This window comes from Varanus komodoensis, unplaced genomic scaffold (genome assembly GCF_004798865.1).
Source record: "Varanus komodoensis strain SLA01 unplaced genomic scaffold, ASM479886v1 scaffold7_3, whole genome shotgun sequence".
Lineage (NCBI taxonomy): Eukaryota > Metazoa > Chordata > Lepidosauria > Squamata > Varanidae > Varanus > Varanus komodoensis.
Genome location: NW_025336480.1, coordinates 7,655,832 through 7,670,675, shown reverse-complemented (window position 1 = coordinate 7,670,675; position 14,844 = coordinate 7,655,832). Strand labels below are relative to the sequence as shown.

The 14,844-nt window shown below is 40.4% G+C and overlaps 1 protein-coding gene across 6 annotated transcripts in view; it reads left to right on the top strand.

Annotated features, from left to right (window-relative positions):
- The window catches only part of ARHGAP26 (Rho GTPase activating protein 26), a 304,078-nt gene that overhangs the window by 84,059 nt on the left and 205,175 nt on the right, over nt 1-14,844 (top strand). For 5 of the 6 annotated variants that reach the window (XM_044454232.1, XM_044454230.1, XM_044454231.1 and 2 more), the window contains exons 2-5: nt 3,247-3,342; nt 6,314-6,375; nt 9,121-9,192; nt 12,203-12,304. In XM_044454232.1, the coding sequence (XP_044310167.1) occupies nt 3,247-3,342; nt 6,314-6,375; nt 9,121-9,192; nt 12,203-12,304 (332 nt within the window). Of the gene's footprint in view, nt 1-3,246; nt 3,343-6,313; nt 6,376-9,120; nt 9,193-11,254; nt 11,452-12,202; nt 12,305-14,844 lie in introns of those variants that run through there. The other variant, XM_044454235.1, reaches the window with a different exon arrangement.

The window sequence follows — 14,844 nt, the reverse complement described above, 5'->3', positions numbered from 1 at the left end:
ATGATAATGGAATGTAGTGTAGCTCATATATATTAAGGAAGCAGGGCATGTTAGATAGCAGCAACTATATGTGTGCAGGGTGAAGGCTGGAGTTATCTGTCTATTTCCATAGGTGTCTGGTGTTTGTGATCTGCGTGTTGTTGAAGTCTTTTTTCCCAGAAGCCTTTCTGAGAACCGTGTGACATTTCGATAGGGATATCAAAAGAACACTCTTGTCCTTATCAAACTAGGGTCATGCAGGACGTGTGAACTATTTGACTTTCATTGTTGAAAAGACCCCCGTAACAGTATTCGGGAAAATAACAACAACCTGTTCTGTCCAAGTTAAGTCAGTGCTGCCTGCTTTACTGTGCTTTCTTCCCCACCCCTAACACCAGTAATTCCCTTCTTTATGCAGACAACACTGACTTGTGCTGTTCCACATGAAAGCACAGATCATAAGTTAAAACAGTATATTTTCCCAGGGCAATCAAATATTATAGCAGTTCTGCTCTATGAATATGAAGATTGTGATTGTGAACCAAGTACTTTTAATGGGATAGTCAATGGCAGCAAATTCCCAAAGGCGGATGTATCATATATAATGCTTTCATTTGGATATTTTTCCTAATTCTCCCATATTGAACAGCAGCTAATTTAGACTGCTTCAAAGACTGAGTTTTAAGATATCAGGGATGCAGTTTTAAAAGGCTAGTTATGTAGACTTGTGTGCTTGGGCTAACCCTGGTTCTGAAGGGAATCCGAATTTGCTTATTTTTTAAATGCGACACTTCAGGCCCAGGCAACAGGGCTGCCTGCAACCACCTTAACTCAGAGGATTGTGGGTATCCTGTGCAGGGCAGTGGGGGCGTGGCTGCCTCCTGCCCTGCAAGTCAGCAAGTGAGGAAAGGAGGTTGTAATGCTGCCAGGATACGTTGCATCCTGGGGACTTGATCGAGGTGATGGAACACTCCCTGAACCCCTGCTCCACTGTCATATCTTGCAAATGCTGTCAGTGAGGTTCTCACCATGCCAAGTCTGAGCAGAGGAAGAGCCATCTGGACTGGGTTTCCCACTGCTGAGCTCAGAGCTTTGTTCTGACTGTGGATCTGGGAATCTTAACAATCCTTTAATATGAAATCATCCTGACCTGTTTAAATGCTTCCTGTTTGTCCTCCTTGGTGGGAGAGACTGGGGCTCAGTGGTAGGACACTTTATTAATTTATTTATTTATTTATTTATTTATTTAAATCATTTCTATGCTGCCCCCATCCCAACAAAGCCTCGGGACGGCTCACAGCAAGAGCCAAATTATACAATAAAAATATTAAAACCTGGTGTATCTCAGCTTAAAAAAAATTTAAAATCCTACAGATAACCAATAAATTAACACTTAAGTTTTAAATAAAAAGGTCTTAGCGTGGCGCCGAAAAACAAATGACGGCGGCACCAGGCGGACCTCTCTGCGGAGCGCATTCCATAGGTGGGGCACCACCGCAGAGAAGGCCCTCCTTTGGGTACTCACCCCCCTAATATCATTCACAGAGGGTTCCCAGAGAAGGGCATCTGTTGCTGATCTCAAGGGGTGGGAGGGCATATATGGACGCAAGCGTTCCTTTACATGCGGAAGGTCCCAGATTTAATCCCTGATTGGGCTGCAAAAAGCCTAGCTTGTAACCTGGGAAGCTGCTACCAGCCAGTCTGTGTTGGTGGTGCTGGGGTAGATGGACCCTTCAAGGCCAGACTTAGTTCAACATCCTAAGCCCAGTGTCTCGCTTGGTGCATCAGGCAGCGCCTGTTATTGAGAATGTGTATCTGTACTATGCAGATGAGAGCATTTTCTGTTGCTAGAAGCCAAATTAATGGGGGATATTAGCATTGTGTTCCTTGATTGGCAGCAAGGTAGTTTTTGGGCCGTAGAGGTGAGGGTGTGCGCAAAAGGGAGACAGACTACAGAATCCTATGCAGCTGGATTAAACACTGATATTCGCAGAATATTTTCAGACCTGTCTCAATATTTATATTGGGTTAGGAATGTCTTGGAATAAAGCTAGAATTCCCTCCTAGTGGGTTGTTACAAATCTCAATTAGTACCATATGTTCAAAGCATTGCTTTATAAATGATAAATATTATTTATGAAATGCCTAAAATGTTCCACGTGCTTGACAGAGATAAAATCTGCAAGGTCCTGTGTGCAATCCGACAGTTCAATAACTAAATATCTAGTTAATAATTGATAAGAATCTGATAATCAATTAGACACATGGAAGCATATTTCACTGAATTTAGCAGGACTTGTAAATATGCGTATAAAGCAACCTTAGACCTTAGCAAAGCCTAATATAGATAGCTGTCTTTGCTAACAGAAACGGATACTATCTATGAATATTATTGTATATTGATGTGCCATTCCAGTAAAGCAGGTAGCAAGTATAAAATATAAATTAGGATGCTTATAAGAGCCATAAAAGAATTGTTAGATTTGAAGATGCAAGCTGCATGTTGCGTCAGTGATAAACTAGGATTGTGGAAGGTTGCACCAATTCAGTCTTCCCACTAGAAGAACGACTTAATTGTCCAGAAACTGATAAGGAAGCAAAAGCTTCTTGTTCTGTTTGGACCGAGATTCTGGCTTGTTGTTTCCCTAACAAACCAGGAATGGGAAATTGATTCCAAACCAAACCCTAGCTTTAGACTCTGATTTGTTGGGAGAGTCCATGTGCAGATGTAATGGAAAGTTTTTGCTCCCTAATTAGTTCAGCCTCTCTAGCTGCTGGGAGAAACCAAGTAGGACAATCTTGTGGTGTGTCTGCGTATGGTGGAATAATAAATTGGAATTTGCAGACTTTCTGGCTTGTTTTTAGGTCCAAACACAACCTGAATTTTAACACCTCACCACTTTAAATTTCATAGACACAAAGTAACATATTTTATAAGTAAGGAGATGAAGCTTTGGACAATGAACAGTTTTGCAGTTGTGATTGGCACATCTGCAACCAGAATGCTATAGATATGCCAGTAATGTAGTTTTTACAGTTTCTGTTTTTCTTTGTAAAGGGGCAGGTCTTACACCTTCCTAGTCCTGTGAAGATTACTCATTGCAGTTTATTCCTGAACCAGCATTTTCTCTTTCTATGCAGCCTTTAGAATTTTCAACTGAGATGAAGGAGATTAGTTTAAAGCTAGCAGAAAATTGTATTCTGACAGTTTGTGGCTTGTTGTCTCATGCACAAATCCTTCCTCCCCCCTCCCTTTTTTTTTGGCAGATCTGTCTTCAGCAAAGCGGAAGTTTGCAGATTCCTTGAATGATTTCAAATTTCGATGTATAGGCGATGCAGAGACAGATGATGAAATATGTATAGGTAAGTGGGTAGGCATTGGTAGCCTAGTTTACACTTGACACATATTAGCTAATTCAGGTCACTAGTCCAGTTGCCTCCATGGCGGATAAATATAGGCCCCTGAACTTGGAGGCTTATGAGACTCTGCTCCTCCTCACAGCCTTCATTTTATCTAGATGGCTGTGATGGGTGAACTAGACAAAGTACTGGGTATGGGGAGGGATGGAGGGAACCTAGAATGCTAATAGGAAAAGGTATAAGCTGTCAAGTCCAGCCATCTCCCCTTGCCATCTCCTGACGTGCCACTTTTTGCTCTCTCCAAGTCCCCTCGTCCTCTCTGAGTGGAAGCAGCTGGCCTGTCTTGCTGGGAGGGGTGTGGGTTCCAGGTTCAGCCTTTGGAGCCCCAGCTCTGAGATCACAGGGTCTTGGAGCTTGGATTCTGACGAATCCTATGGCCTTCCAGAAGATGTCAGAAATCCATAGGGTTTTATTTTCAGTTGCTTAGATAGGAAGAAAAGGCATGTTCAGCACAAAAAATGCCACCTATAGCAGACCAGCCAGTATGTGTCTGTACATGATTAGTCTGCTTTTGCAGAGGTCAGTCGAAGGATTAGTTGCCCAAACAAATGGATTAGGGCTAAACAAAGTTGGTGGTAGTTAGATTTTTTAGGGTTTTGAGCTCATAGATGCTGAAGAGAAGTTCCATGTCTGAAAATGCAGACTAGTGGCACAAATACCTAAAAGTTTAGAGAATGTGTTTAGAAAAAAAAGTTTAGAAAATCTAAACTTAGAATTGAACAATGTTTGCCTGTGTTCTGAGCCAGAATTAACTGTTGGCCACTAGGTCAGTGTGGTTTCAGAAAAAAAATAGACAGCAGGGCTAACTGATTGTTGTGAAAAGTATTTTTAATATTTTTAAATTGGCATCATAGTATTCTAATGTTATAGCAGTATGCCCATGTGATGCTACTTTAAAGAAAATATACTAACGCATTATATCGGGATATAGTGCAATAATGTTACAGCATTAATTTTAAAATATTCAAATAAACCTTTTCAGTCACTACCTTACCCTGCTACTACCCTCGCTACTTTAAAGACATCTATATCTTTGGTGTAGCGTTGTTGTTGTTGTTAGTCGCGAAGTCGTGCCCGACCCATCGTGACCCCATGGACAACATTCTTTCAGGCCTTCCTGTCCTCCACTATTCCCTGGAGTCCACCCAAGCTCACAAAAACACTATTGTTTAAGGTAATTTGCTGTTACTTAATTTCAAAATATAGCCAGAAAACACATTTAGCATACTTAAAAGAGCAATTACAAAACTGAACAGTGTTGACAAAAAGAGGTGAGAAAAATGGCACCCGCTGAAAAGCATGTTGTGCTGAGCTGTGATAGGTTCAGCTCTCCAATAAGCCCCCAAGTGCTCTTCTTCCCTCGACTAGCACAAGGATGGGCAGAACAGAGTGGGTTGCACAGACAGAAGCAGCACAATAGCCCCATAGCATGAAAAGCCCATTGAAATTCCACTTCCAGTTTTCTGTGGAAGAACAATAATTTATCAGTGCTCAGAGCTGTCCATTCTGGAAGCATTCCATGTATTTAACATGATTAATTTCCGAAAGTTCAGAACATTAAAAGAAATACTGTGCATTAAACCAGATGAACATTATACACATTCTAGTACAAGAATCCTTTTCACTTGGGCTGGGTTTCTAAATAGTTTCTAAATTGAAGATTCTTGTTTCTGAAATTCAATAAATATGCAACTAGAAAAGACAGTGGAAAATTATTCTGCTTGCCGCAGCTTTTCTTAAAGGCCAATGCAAGTGCTTGAGTTCTGATTTGAATCAAGGCTGCATCACTGCTAGTGTGAGGGGTGTAGGTGTTAACTCTTTCCTTTGTTTGTTTGTTTTTTTCCATCTAGACTCTCTTTACTAGAGGTTTGTCATTTTCTGTTTTTACTTGTCATGTGATTGCTTCGAATGACTCTCTAAGCTTATTTTAAATCACTTTTCCAAGACCTTTTCCTGAAAATAAAATGGCTCTAGATATCTTAAAATCTTGCCTGTAAAGAGCTCACGTTAAAAATTCTTGTTGAGGAGAGGGACTTCTTAAATTAAATCTTTTTGCCTGAAAGGTGCCAGTACTAAATAAATCCAGATACAAATGGTTAATATCTGTGAGTTGTATCCAAAGGGGTGCAATTGCTAACCTAGATGACTTCTCATGGAATTTTATTTCAAAATAAAGTTTCAAATAAAGTTAACAAAGTGAAAAATAAAAATATATAATAATAAATCAAGAACACTGAAGAATTAAAAGCATTCACTAATTACTTTAGCTTTTAACCAATATGCTTATGGAACATCTCCATTAAAAACTGCCAGAGTAGGAACTAATGAAAGGGTAAAAGTATGATTTACGCAGCATATAAAAGGTTTGTGTGGAAGATGGTATGTTATTCTGTGCATGTGTTTGCTAGTATGTGCATTACCCCGGAAAAATATAAGTTACTGTACTTCATTAGAAGTTGATCATATATTTAAAGAGCGTCAACATAAAAAATAGTGAGTAAAATCCTAAAATATTCTTAAAGGATATTACTCAGCACATGCTGATTAGTTGATACATAGTCCCAGTCACCCAAATTTTATAAAGTGACTGCACTTTAGTTTGTTGCTTTGGAGATTTCCAATTGCATGACTTTGCAGTTGTATACAATTGTTTAAGGTAACCTTTATCCAGGATCATTAAGATGTGCTAAAGTAGATTGCACTGGTGTAGACTATAATCTCATGGTGACTACATCCTGTTGAATTTGTCCACTGTGTCTAAAAAAAGAAAACAAAAAATGGTCAGAACACACAGTAGCAAATTTGGTTGCTCTTTTTCATGCATAATGAAAACTGTCCTGCTCACAGTCAGCATAAATCTCTATGAGCTAAACCTGTGATTCTCCTTCTCTTTCCACCCTCCCTCCCTCCATAGCCAAATCACTGCAGGAATTTGCTGCCGTTCTTCGAAACCTGGAAGATGAGCGCATGCGCATGGTATGGTCTTTTCCTCCTTATGTATGAGACTTTGGAAAAGAGGGATAATGAGTCCTTGGGGATTATAGCAGTTCATGGAGGGAAGGTGGGGGGGAAGTAACAGTTGCGGGGAACTTAGATTAGTCTATGTGAAAAAAGCAGGTGTATAAAATGTATCTTGAGCAGTCTGCTCTGCGTTAGCAATTGAGGATCTCTCTTTGCTGAGTTTATAAGGTAAGGGGTTGACTCCTGCTTGTGGTGTGTGAAGCAGAGACTTGGCTATATGCTGACTATGGGAAGAGGAGTCTGGAAGATTTCTGAGCTGCTCTTGCCTGCTTTGGCCAGTGGCCATGGTATAGCTCAACAGCCAGAATTGTCAGCTTTTGTACCTAAAAGAATAGCAATATTCATCCCTAGGGAGTACGTCTTGGCAGCGCAACACGGACAGCAAGCCATGATGAACTGCCTGCCACTGAATCCCATTGGTCTCGCACTCAGAGAACAAAGACCTTACTATGTGGTCCAGCTTGTTTATACATTTTTGCTCTCAGCTGAACTAAAGTTTCTCTGATAGCACTGAATATAGCTGTTGCAGTAGTTGTGTCAAATGGGCTGATTGTGTCCACATTTTCCATGTCTGCAGAAACTCCCAATAATTTGGGAATAGGCAGATGCCCCTACTTCCTACGTAAATGCACCTTCCTCCACGCACACTCTTTGTGTAAGGAGGGTCTCCACACACTCTTCTGGACCTGGAACCCAGCTTGTGTTGCTACAGTTTCCAAACGACTACGAATGAACGCAGTAGAAGTGGGTGTGCAGAGGCAAAGAATTGTAAAATACAACATAATATAATCATGTAATATTGATGGATTGATTATTCCATTTATATCCCAACTTTTTTCTTTCAAAGAGCCCAAGATAATCTACATTTTCTTCCTCTGCTCCAGGTTTTCCTCACAGCAATCCTGTGAGGTAGGTTAGACTGAGAGTAAGCGACTAGCCCAAAGTCGCCTGGCAAGCTTCATAGTTCAGTGGCATTATAAACTTGGGTCTTCTAACCCCAGTCCAACACTCGCCAGTGTCCCAACATGTGGTAGACAGATGAATACATTTGGGGATGTGAAAAACTGCTCAGGGCACTGCCATATTTTGCCTAACCACTGGATCGCTGCTTTTGCATCTATAGATCTTAGGCCATGTCTTGCTTAGCAAAAACATTTGTTGCATGTTACTGGACATCCCAATGTCTCTGTAATAAGTAATTGTCCAAGACAACTAACTGCTGGTGGTGCAGTGCAGGCAAAGCTTGTTGAACACATGTTCTGCCAGTGTCCATTAATTACTTCTTTTTGGGAAGAGGTTATTACACTGGTAAGTTTTGTGCTGGAACAGTCTTCAGTATCCACTGATTTACACAATATTTTACGCCACTTGCTTCATGGAATTGAACAAATGGAAGTCAAAATGGGTTCCCAGCAGTTAAGCACTCACATTCTTTAATGCAATGGACTGAGGACCTTACCCAACTTTCAGTATTCGAAGGGGTGACATATAGATGCCACATTCAAATAGGTACTTTGGCTCAATGTTGTTAAAGCTTATGTATAATTTCTGGAATGCTGTACAAATTTCACATTTATTCATTGCTGTGGATATAAAAAATCCATGTATTTATATTAAAAAAAGAAAAGAAAAAAAAAGATTTTCTAGTGCCCATGGGCATCTCACTGGAAGTCCCCTCAGTTGCTGCGTTGGGGATCTAAGTGCTAACTACTTCATCTTACTGACTGTTCTTGTTCTTGTATAAATTTAAAGCCAGAGCTTTTGTGTGATTTATAGGAGAGCTAAAATGAAATTCACAGCCTCAGGGGAGAAAAACTTTTGGAACAGGTAAAGTTCAGCAAAATGAAAAGTCTTAATAGAATGCTGAAAGCTTGGTTAAGGCGAGGAGCAGATGGCTCTCCCAAGGAGAAACTTGTAAAAGCTAAGCTTGTGGGGCGAGGGGCGGGGGAACCAGGAACTTGTCCTGTTTCCTGGCCAGCCAAACTTTTGATAGCGATAGTTCATGGAACAAAGCCTGAGGTGACAAAGAGGTGATGGAAAGAGGTAGTCTTTCTGGTACCTTGGTCCTAAAGCTTATATGCAAAACTGTTTCTCAGACGTTTTTAACTGACCACAATCACTTGGTTATGATGGCTGATATCTTAAATTTCGAATGCTCTGAATGCAGTGCAGGATGCAGAATGGGAATTGCAATGGGGTCAGGACAAGAAACAGAATAGCAAAACAAGATTTTCAAAATTATTATTCCGTAAACAACCCAGGGAACTTAGCATTGTATGTAATTCCAAAGTTGAAGGTGTTTCTTAATTGTCCTGTGACTAGTTTCACTGCATTGTTTTTGTCTGATTTTTCAAAGTTCACAAGAAGAAAGAAGGAAAGGGCTGTCTCACAGCTTAACAATTTATTTTATGTCCTTGTTCAACAGTAGCAACTGGCTATTTACTGGAACTGTTTTGGCACCATGACTTTCTCTTTTGTTGAACTGTTGTAGCTTGAAGTATTACACATCAACCTTGGCTATTTTTGTATAATTGAGCATAAGGATCTTTAAAATACACCCGGAAGAATTCTGAGTTATACTGATTTTGTAGGAAGAAAAAATAGCTACATTCAGAGAGAATTACAGTAATTGAGAATGGAAATGAAGGAGTAAAATACTGCAATGGGGGAAATTGAATATTCCTTCTTTACCTTTGTCAGATTGAGAATGCAAGTGAAGTCCTTATCACTCCCCTAGAGAAGTTCCGTAAGGAGCAAATTGGTGCTGCTAAGGTAGGTGAATCCATCCATCCAAGTATGTAAATTTCAGATTGGAAGCGCTGTGATAATGATTAAACATTCTTTAACTGGAGCTGGACATATTTTAATGACCATTTGGATCCCTGAAAAACTTCCCCTCCATGATTGAAGGGTCTCAAAGGGTGTGAAAATGTTCATTGGGGGTAAAGTAATTCCTGTTGCTGGATGTAGGACTAAAACCTGGTATTACTGTTTTGGCACAATAAGATAGCTAGTTTTCCATACATCAGGTGAAATGTAGGGCAAGAATTGACTTTACGTTCCTCGACTGTGTTGTCATACCTGTCAGACCTGGTCAGCTGCCTAGCCCAGTGATGTCATCACATTCTTTGATTTCTGATTGCCTCGTATTACTCAAGGTAGAACAGCTCTGCTTTCTCAGTGACATCAGCAGAATTGCAAATAATTGTAAACAGCAGTGAAGAAGTTCTTGTCAGATCCCTTCTTTTATTTCAAACATACGAGATGCTCATCCAGTTTTTGCTCTGCTGCTCTGAGACACTGGCCTCTATCTTGTCTTGCTTCGTTGCTATAACAACTTCTTGTTGCTGAAAAGATATATGGGTCTCTCCCAGTTCCTTTTATAAGGAAAAAGACTGAAGAGAAAAGACAGTCTCGCTATAAACTCTTCATTGGTGACTTTCTGGCTATTAGAGCAGTACCTATGAATGACATCAAAGCTGGAATACATATCATGAAGCAGTGGCCAGTTCACATAGTATAATAACTTGTTATAGATTTCAGGGTGGACTGCAAACCAGCCAACCAGGCACCTCTCCAGGTTTGGGCATCAAACCTATGCCCAACAACCTATGCTTGGTGAAGGAAATTACACTACTTAGACAACTTTTGTCTGGCGCACAGCCAGTGATCATGCATACCCACCCAGTGGAATTAATCTAGTGTTGGCAGCAAAAATTACCAACTAAAATCTTTGAAATTGAGCCATGTGTTGGCAGTTGCTGGGTACTAAGGAGAAGAATTGTGTGCAGCTCCTCAAAGTAGTTTTGTAGTGCCGTTTGGTAGCACTTGTTACAGGAATCAACAGACGTGTTTTATTGTAGCTTCGATCATTGGTTGGGATGGTAAGTAATGCTTGGAAGCTAAGACACAGTGCTCCTGTGTGGAGGTATTAATCACCATAGAGAATAGCAGCCTTGTGTCAGTTAAGAAGGCTCTGATCTTAAATAACAACCATGTGCTAAGGGACAGTTTAATAAAAATTTGGTATTCTGTGAGGAAAAAAAATAGTCATCCAATCTCCTCCCTGATGGGAAGCATATGGAAAACAATCAAGGAGGAACAATAATTTTATAATTTACTGAGATATCGTAAGTTATAAGACAGCTCACAGATTTTGAAAAGCTGATTACACAGCAGAATGATCATCTACTGGGAAGTCTTTACAAATTGTTATCACACTATGATACTGAAGGTCATCAAGATAAGAAACATATGACAATCTGGGAACAGAATCTTGGTGAAGAGATGTCACAGGGTTAATGGGAAGCTCTTTGGGAAAATGATATTGAATTCACTGCTAGTCAGACATTAAGGGAAAATTGGTATAAGATGTTTTATCGGTGGTATATTACTCCAAAATAGAAAAGAATTATAATGGGAGATATTGAAAATGTAACAGGATGGATGGGACTTTCTACCATATGTGGTGAACATGTGAAATAACACAAAAGTTTTGGAAAGTGATACATGCAGAAATGCAGAAAATCTTTAAAATTAAATTTCCTATGACGACTTATTATTATTATTATTATTATTATTATTATTAGAACATTTCTATGCCGCCCCTTGCCGAAGCCTCGGGGCGGCTTACAACACAATACAATACAATACAATACAAAAATAACAATATAAAATTAAAATTAATAATATAAAATAAATAAAAATATAAATGATATAAAAGAAGTTATAAAAGAAAAGTTATAAAAGAAAAGAAAAGACGTCACCCTGGCCAGATAAATAAATATTGTTAACAAGAACATGCTTTTGAATATCATCCCAGAGTCCCTTTTGAAAACACGTCAGAGCTATTTAAGTATATGACTACAGCGGCAAGAATTTCAATAGCGTCTGAATGGAAATCACCAGAGCCCCCAACCATTGAAGAAGGCAGCAATAGATGAGCAGAATATACAGTGATGGCAAAGCAAGCAGAAGTCTATGCAAACAGAAGACCGTTAGAAGAATTTAATGACAGATGAAAATTTTATTGTAGCTAGCATGATTAATGGAAGTTCAGGGCAATTTGGCAATTAAAAAGGAAATGTATAAATGTATAGAATAATGTTGATGTATAGAATAATGATTTCTTTTCTGTAAACTCTCATAGAGCATGGGCAGATAGGAAGAGAGTCAATTTGGGGGGGGGGGTTGTAATATAGACTGTATCTGTTTAAAATTCCCTTGGCAATTTTGTTTATTTTTCCACTTTAGTTTGTTCTGTTTATACTAGGTTTTTTTTCTATTTTTTACAGTTTTATTTGTATATGTGAAGAAAATAAATATTACAAAAAGGTGGAGGGGAGAATAGCAGACTTGCTGTGTGCTGTTGGAACAGCTACTTTGGCAGAGAAGAAGTGTTCAGACTTGCTTCTTCATATTCTAATCAGTACTAGTGTTGTACCTAGGACAGACTGTTTGCCTGGCCCCATATTTGGACAAATGGTCTGTATAGCATCTACCTGACCATTTTGTATTTGTGGCAAAATAACTTTTTGCTGTATGTCTAATTATCCAATACAATCTTTTTCTTTCTTTGATCATCCGTCTTCATAGAGGAAGGTGGTTGGAAGTTTCAATTATAGGTTTTGAGATGTAAATTTCAATATTAATAAATAAATTGCAATATTAGGCTTGGCCCTGGCACAACACTTCTGTGATATTTTATTGAGGGGAAGGGAGCTCAGAAGGATCCCTGCAGAGCATTTGTTTCTGATGGCCTGTACATGGCATGTTTTGGCAGGAAGCCAAGAAGAAGTATGACAAGGAGACAGAGAAATACTGTGCTGTGTTAGAAAAGCACTTAAACCTGTCTTCCAAGAAGAAGGAATCCCTGCTTCAAGAGGTGAGAAATGGCTTCTTGCTTTTTTATTGTCTGATTACTTTGCTATGAAGTTCATTAACTGCTTCTGTATTTGAGTGCTCAGGCTACAGTTCTAAGGGTGTGTATTGGGAAATGGAAGTAGTTTGAAAGTTTCATTTGAAGGGCTCTGTTGATGGACCTGCTTCTGTTGGAACATGCTTCTTCACCTGCCTCTCCCACTCTGGCCTAGACAATGGTAGGAATCCATTAGGACAGTGAAAGAATGATGGCTTTTCTTAGTTTGGCTCTGTGGTTTATGGTCCATCAACCCTGTGATGGTGTTGACTTTATCTGATGTGAGTTGAGCCAATGCATGGGCTACTGTTTATGAATGGTGCTGTGATTTGTGTCAATTTTCAGAAAAATAAAAAGCTCTGGAAATGTGTGCCTCCCCTCTGAAAATGTATGCAGATTGTTGAGATACACATTTGCTGATCTGAGGCCTGACTCTTGCCAAAGCTGAAACTGACTGTCAGAGAATTCAAGGTGGCCAAGTTAAAATATATGCATACACACTCATTTGTCATGTTAGAAGGTACCGCAAGAATAGACTCAAACTGAATGACTCATCCCCACTTTATGCAAATTTTGCTAGATATATGCAGACCTGGCTCCACATTTGTGCATATATTCTGTGCATTATTACAGAAGAAAAAGAAACAACTCCAGGAACCAAAATGGCCCACTTTTGGCCATTGGGTTTGAAATGTATGAAAAATCTATTGAGATTAAATGGAATGAACTTTCCAGAGAAGCAGCTTCCTACACAAGGGAAGTGGTGTGATGGAGCGGGAGGAGATACAGTTGCTCAGTGGCTTTCTGCCTGGCAAGCAAGAAATGAGGAGCAGGAGCTGGCCAGGGTGGTGAGAAGGCAGACCCTGAGGGTCTCAGAATCCCAGAGTTCACTGATAGTGTGGTTTTTTAAAAGGGAAAGCAGTTGCTCTCCCAGGATTGAGTCTGTCTGTCTGTCTGTCTGTCTGTCTGTCTGTCTGTCTCCCTCCCTCCCTCCCTCCCTCCCTCTCTCTCTCTCTCTCTCTCTCTCTCTCTCTCTCTCTCTCTCTCTCTCTTATGCCACCAAACTATTCTGAGAGGAATCTCTAAGTGACTTATAACAAGGATTCTTCTGTGATTCTGAAAAAGCTTCCCCCTTACCCCTTACCTTGGTGTTGATTCAGTTATCCATGCCCTGCTAACCTTTCATTTGGTTTACTGCAATGCCTCTGAAATTGGTTCAGAAACGTTAATAGATTCAAAAGATAACAGTGAGCTTCCAGAGTGAGGCACCTTGCACTAGCGATTGTGAAGTTGTTCAATCTCTTTCTTATGATTGGATTGTCTGCACTAAGAAAAAGGGGCAGAGGAAGCAGTGGAAGACGTGGCAGGGTTACATGTGAAAGGTGACAATGCCTGGGTCATTGAAAAATTCTGTGAATGAGGCAGAGCAATGGAGCAATAAAAGCCTTGCCCAAAAGCCCCTTGATAACTGAGACTGAGGAAAGGGGCAGAGTGTGCAAGTGCTTTGCCATCTTCACTGGTTTCCAGTGTGTTTCTGGACATAATTTATGATGCTCCTTCTGACTTTCTAAGGGCTCCCATGGTTTGGAGCAAGGGTACCTGAAGGGCTTTCATTCTTCACATGAATTCACCTGGACTTTGAAATCTTTGGAAGTCCTCCTCTGAGTGCCAAGGAGGTGCAGCAGCTGAGATGTGTTAGATGGCTATGGGAGAAAGGGCCTGCTTGGTGGTGGCTTCACGACTGTGGAATTTCCTCAGAGCGGTTCCACCTACTTAGTTGCAATTTGGGCACCAGGCAAAGAACCCCCCCCCCCCTCTCTCTCTCTCTCTCTCTCTCTCTCTCAAGCTTTTGTATGCCGTCCTATTATACAATATCTCAGGAGAGCTTACAATATTTAAAAAGACAATTAAAACAACAATTTCAATAAATAATAGAACAAAACAGTAAATCACAAAACAAACAGAGCAACTAAACATAAAAACTATTGAAGTTTAAAATACTGTTTAAATAAAAAGGTTTTGGCCTGGTGCCGAAAAGAGTATAAACTTGGTGCCAGGCGTACCTCTCTGGGGAGTACATTCCAGAGTCTGGGTGCCACAGCAGAGAAGGCCCTACTCCGAGTTGATGACCTTTTAACCTCACTTAGAGAGGGTTCCTGGAGTAGGGCTTCTCCCATAGATCTTCAGGGGCGTGAGTGCATATAAGGAAGGAGACGTTCCTTCAGGTGTCCTGGTTCCAAGCCATTTAGGCCTTTATTCTTAGGTCAAAACCAGCACCTTGAATTGGGCCCAGACTTCAACTGGGAGCCAGTGGAGCTGGTAGAGGACTGGCGTTATGTGAGAGTAACAGCCGGTCCCCGTCAGCAGCCTGGCAGCCCTGTTCTGTACCAGCTGGAGTATCTGGACCGTTTTCAAGGGCAGCCCCTCGTAGAGCACGTTGCAGTAATCCAAGCGGGAAGTTACCAGAGCATGTATCACTGTTGCTAGGCAGTGCTCATCCAGGTAAG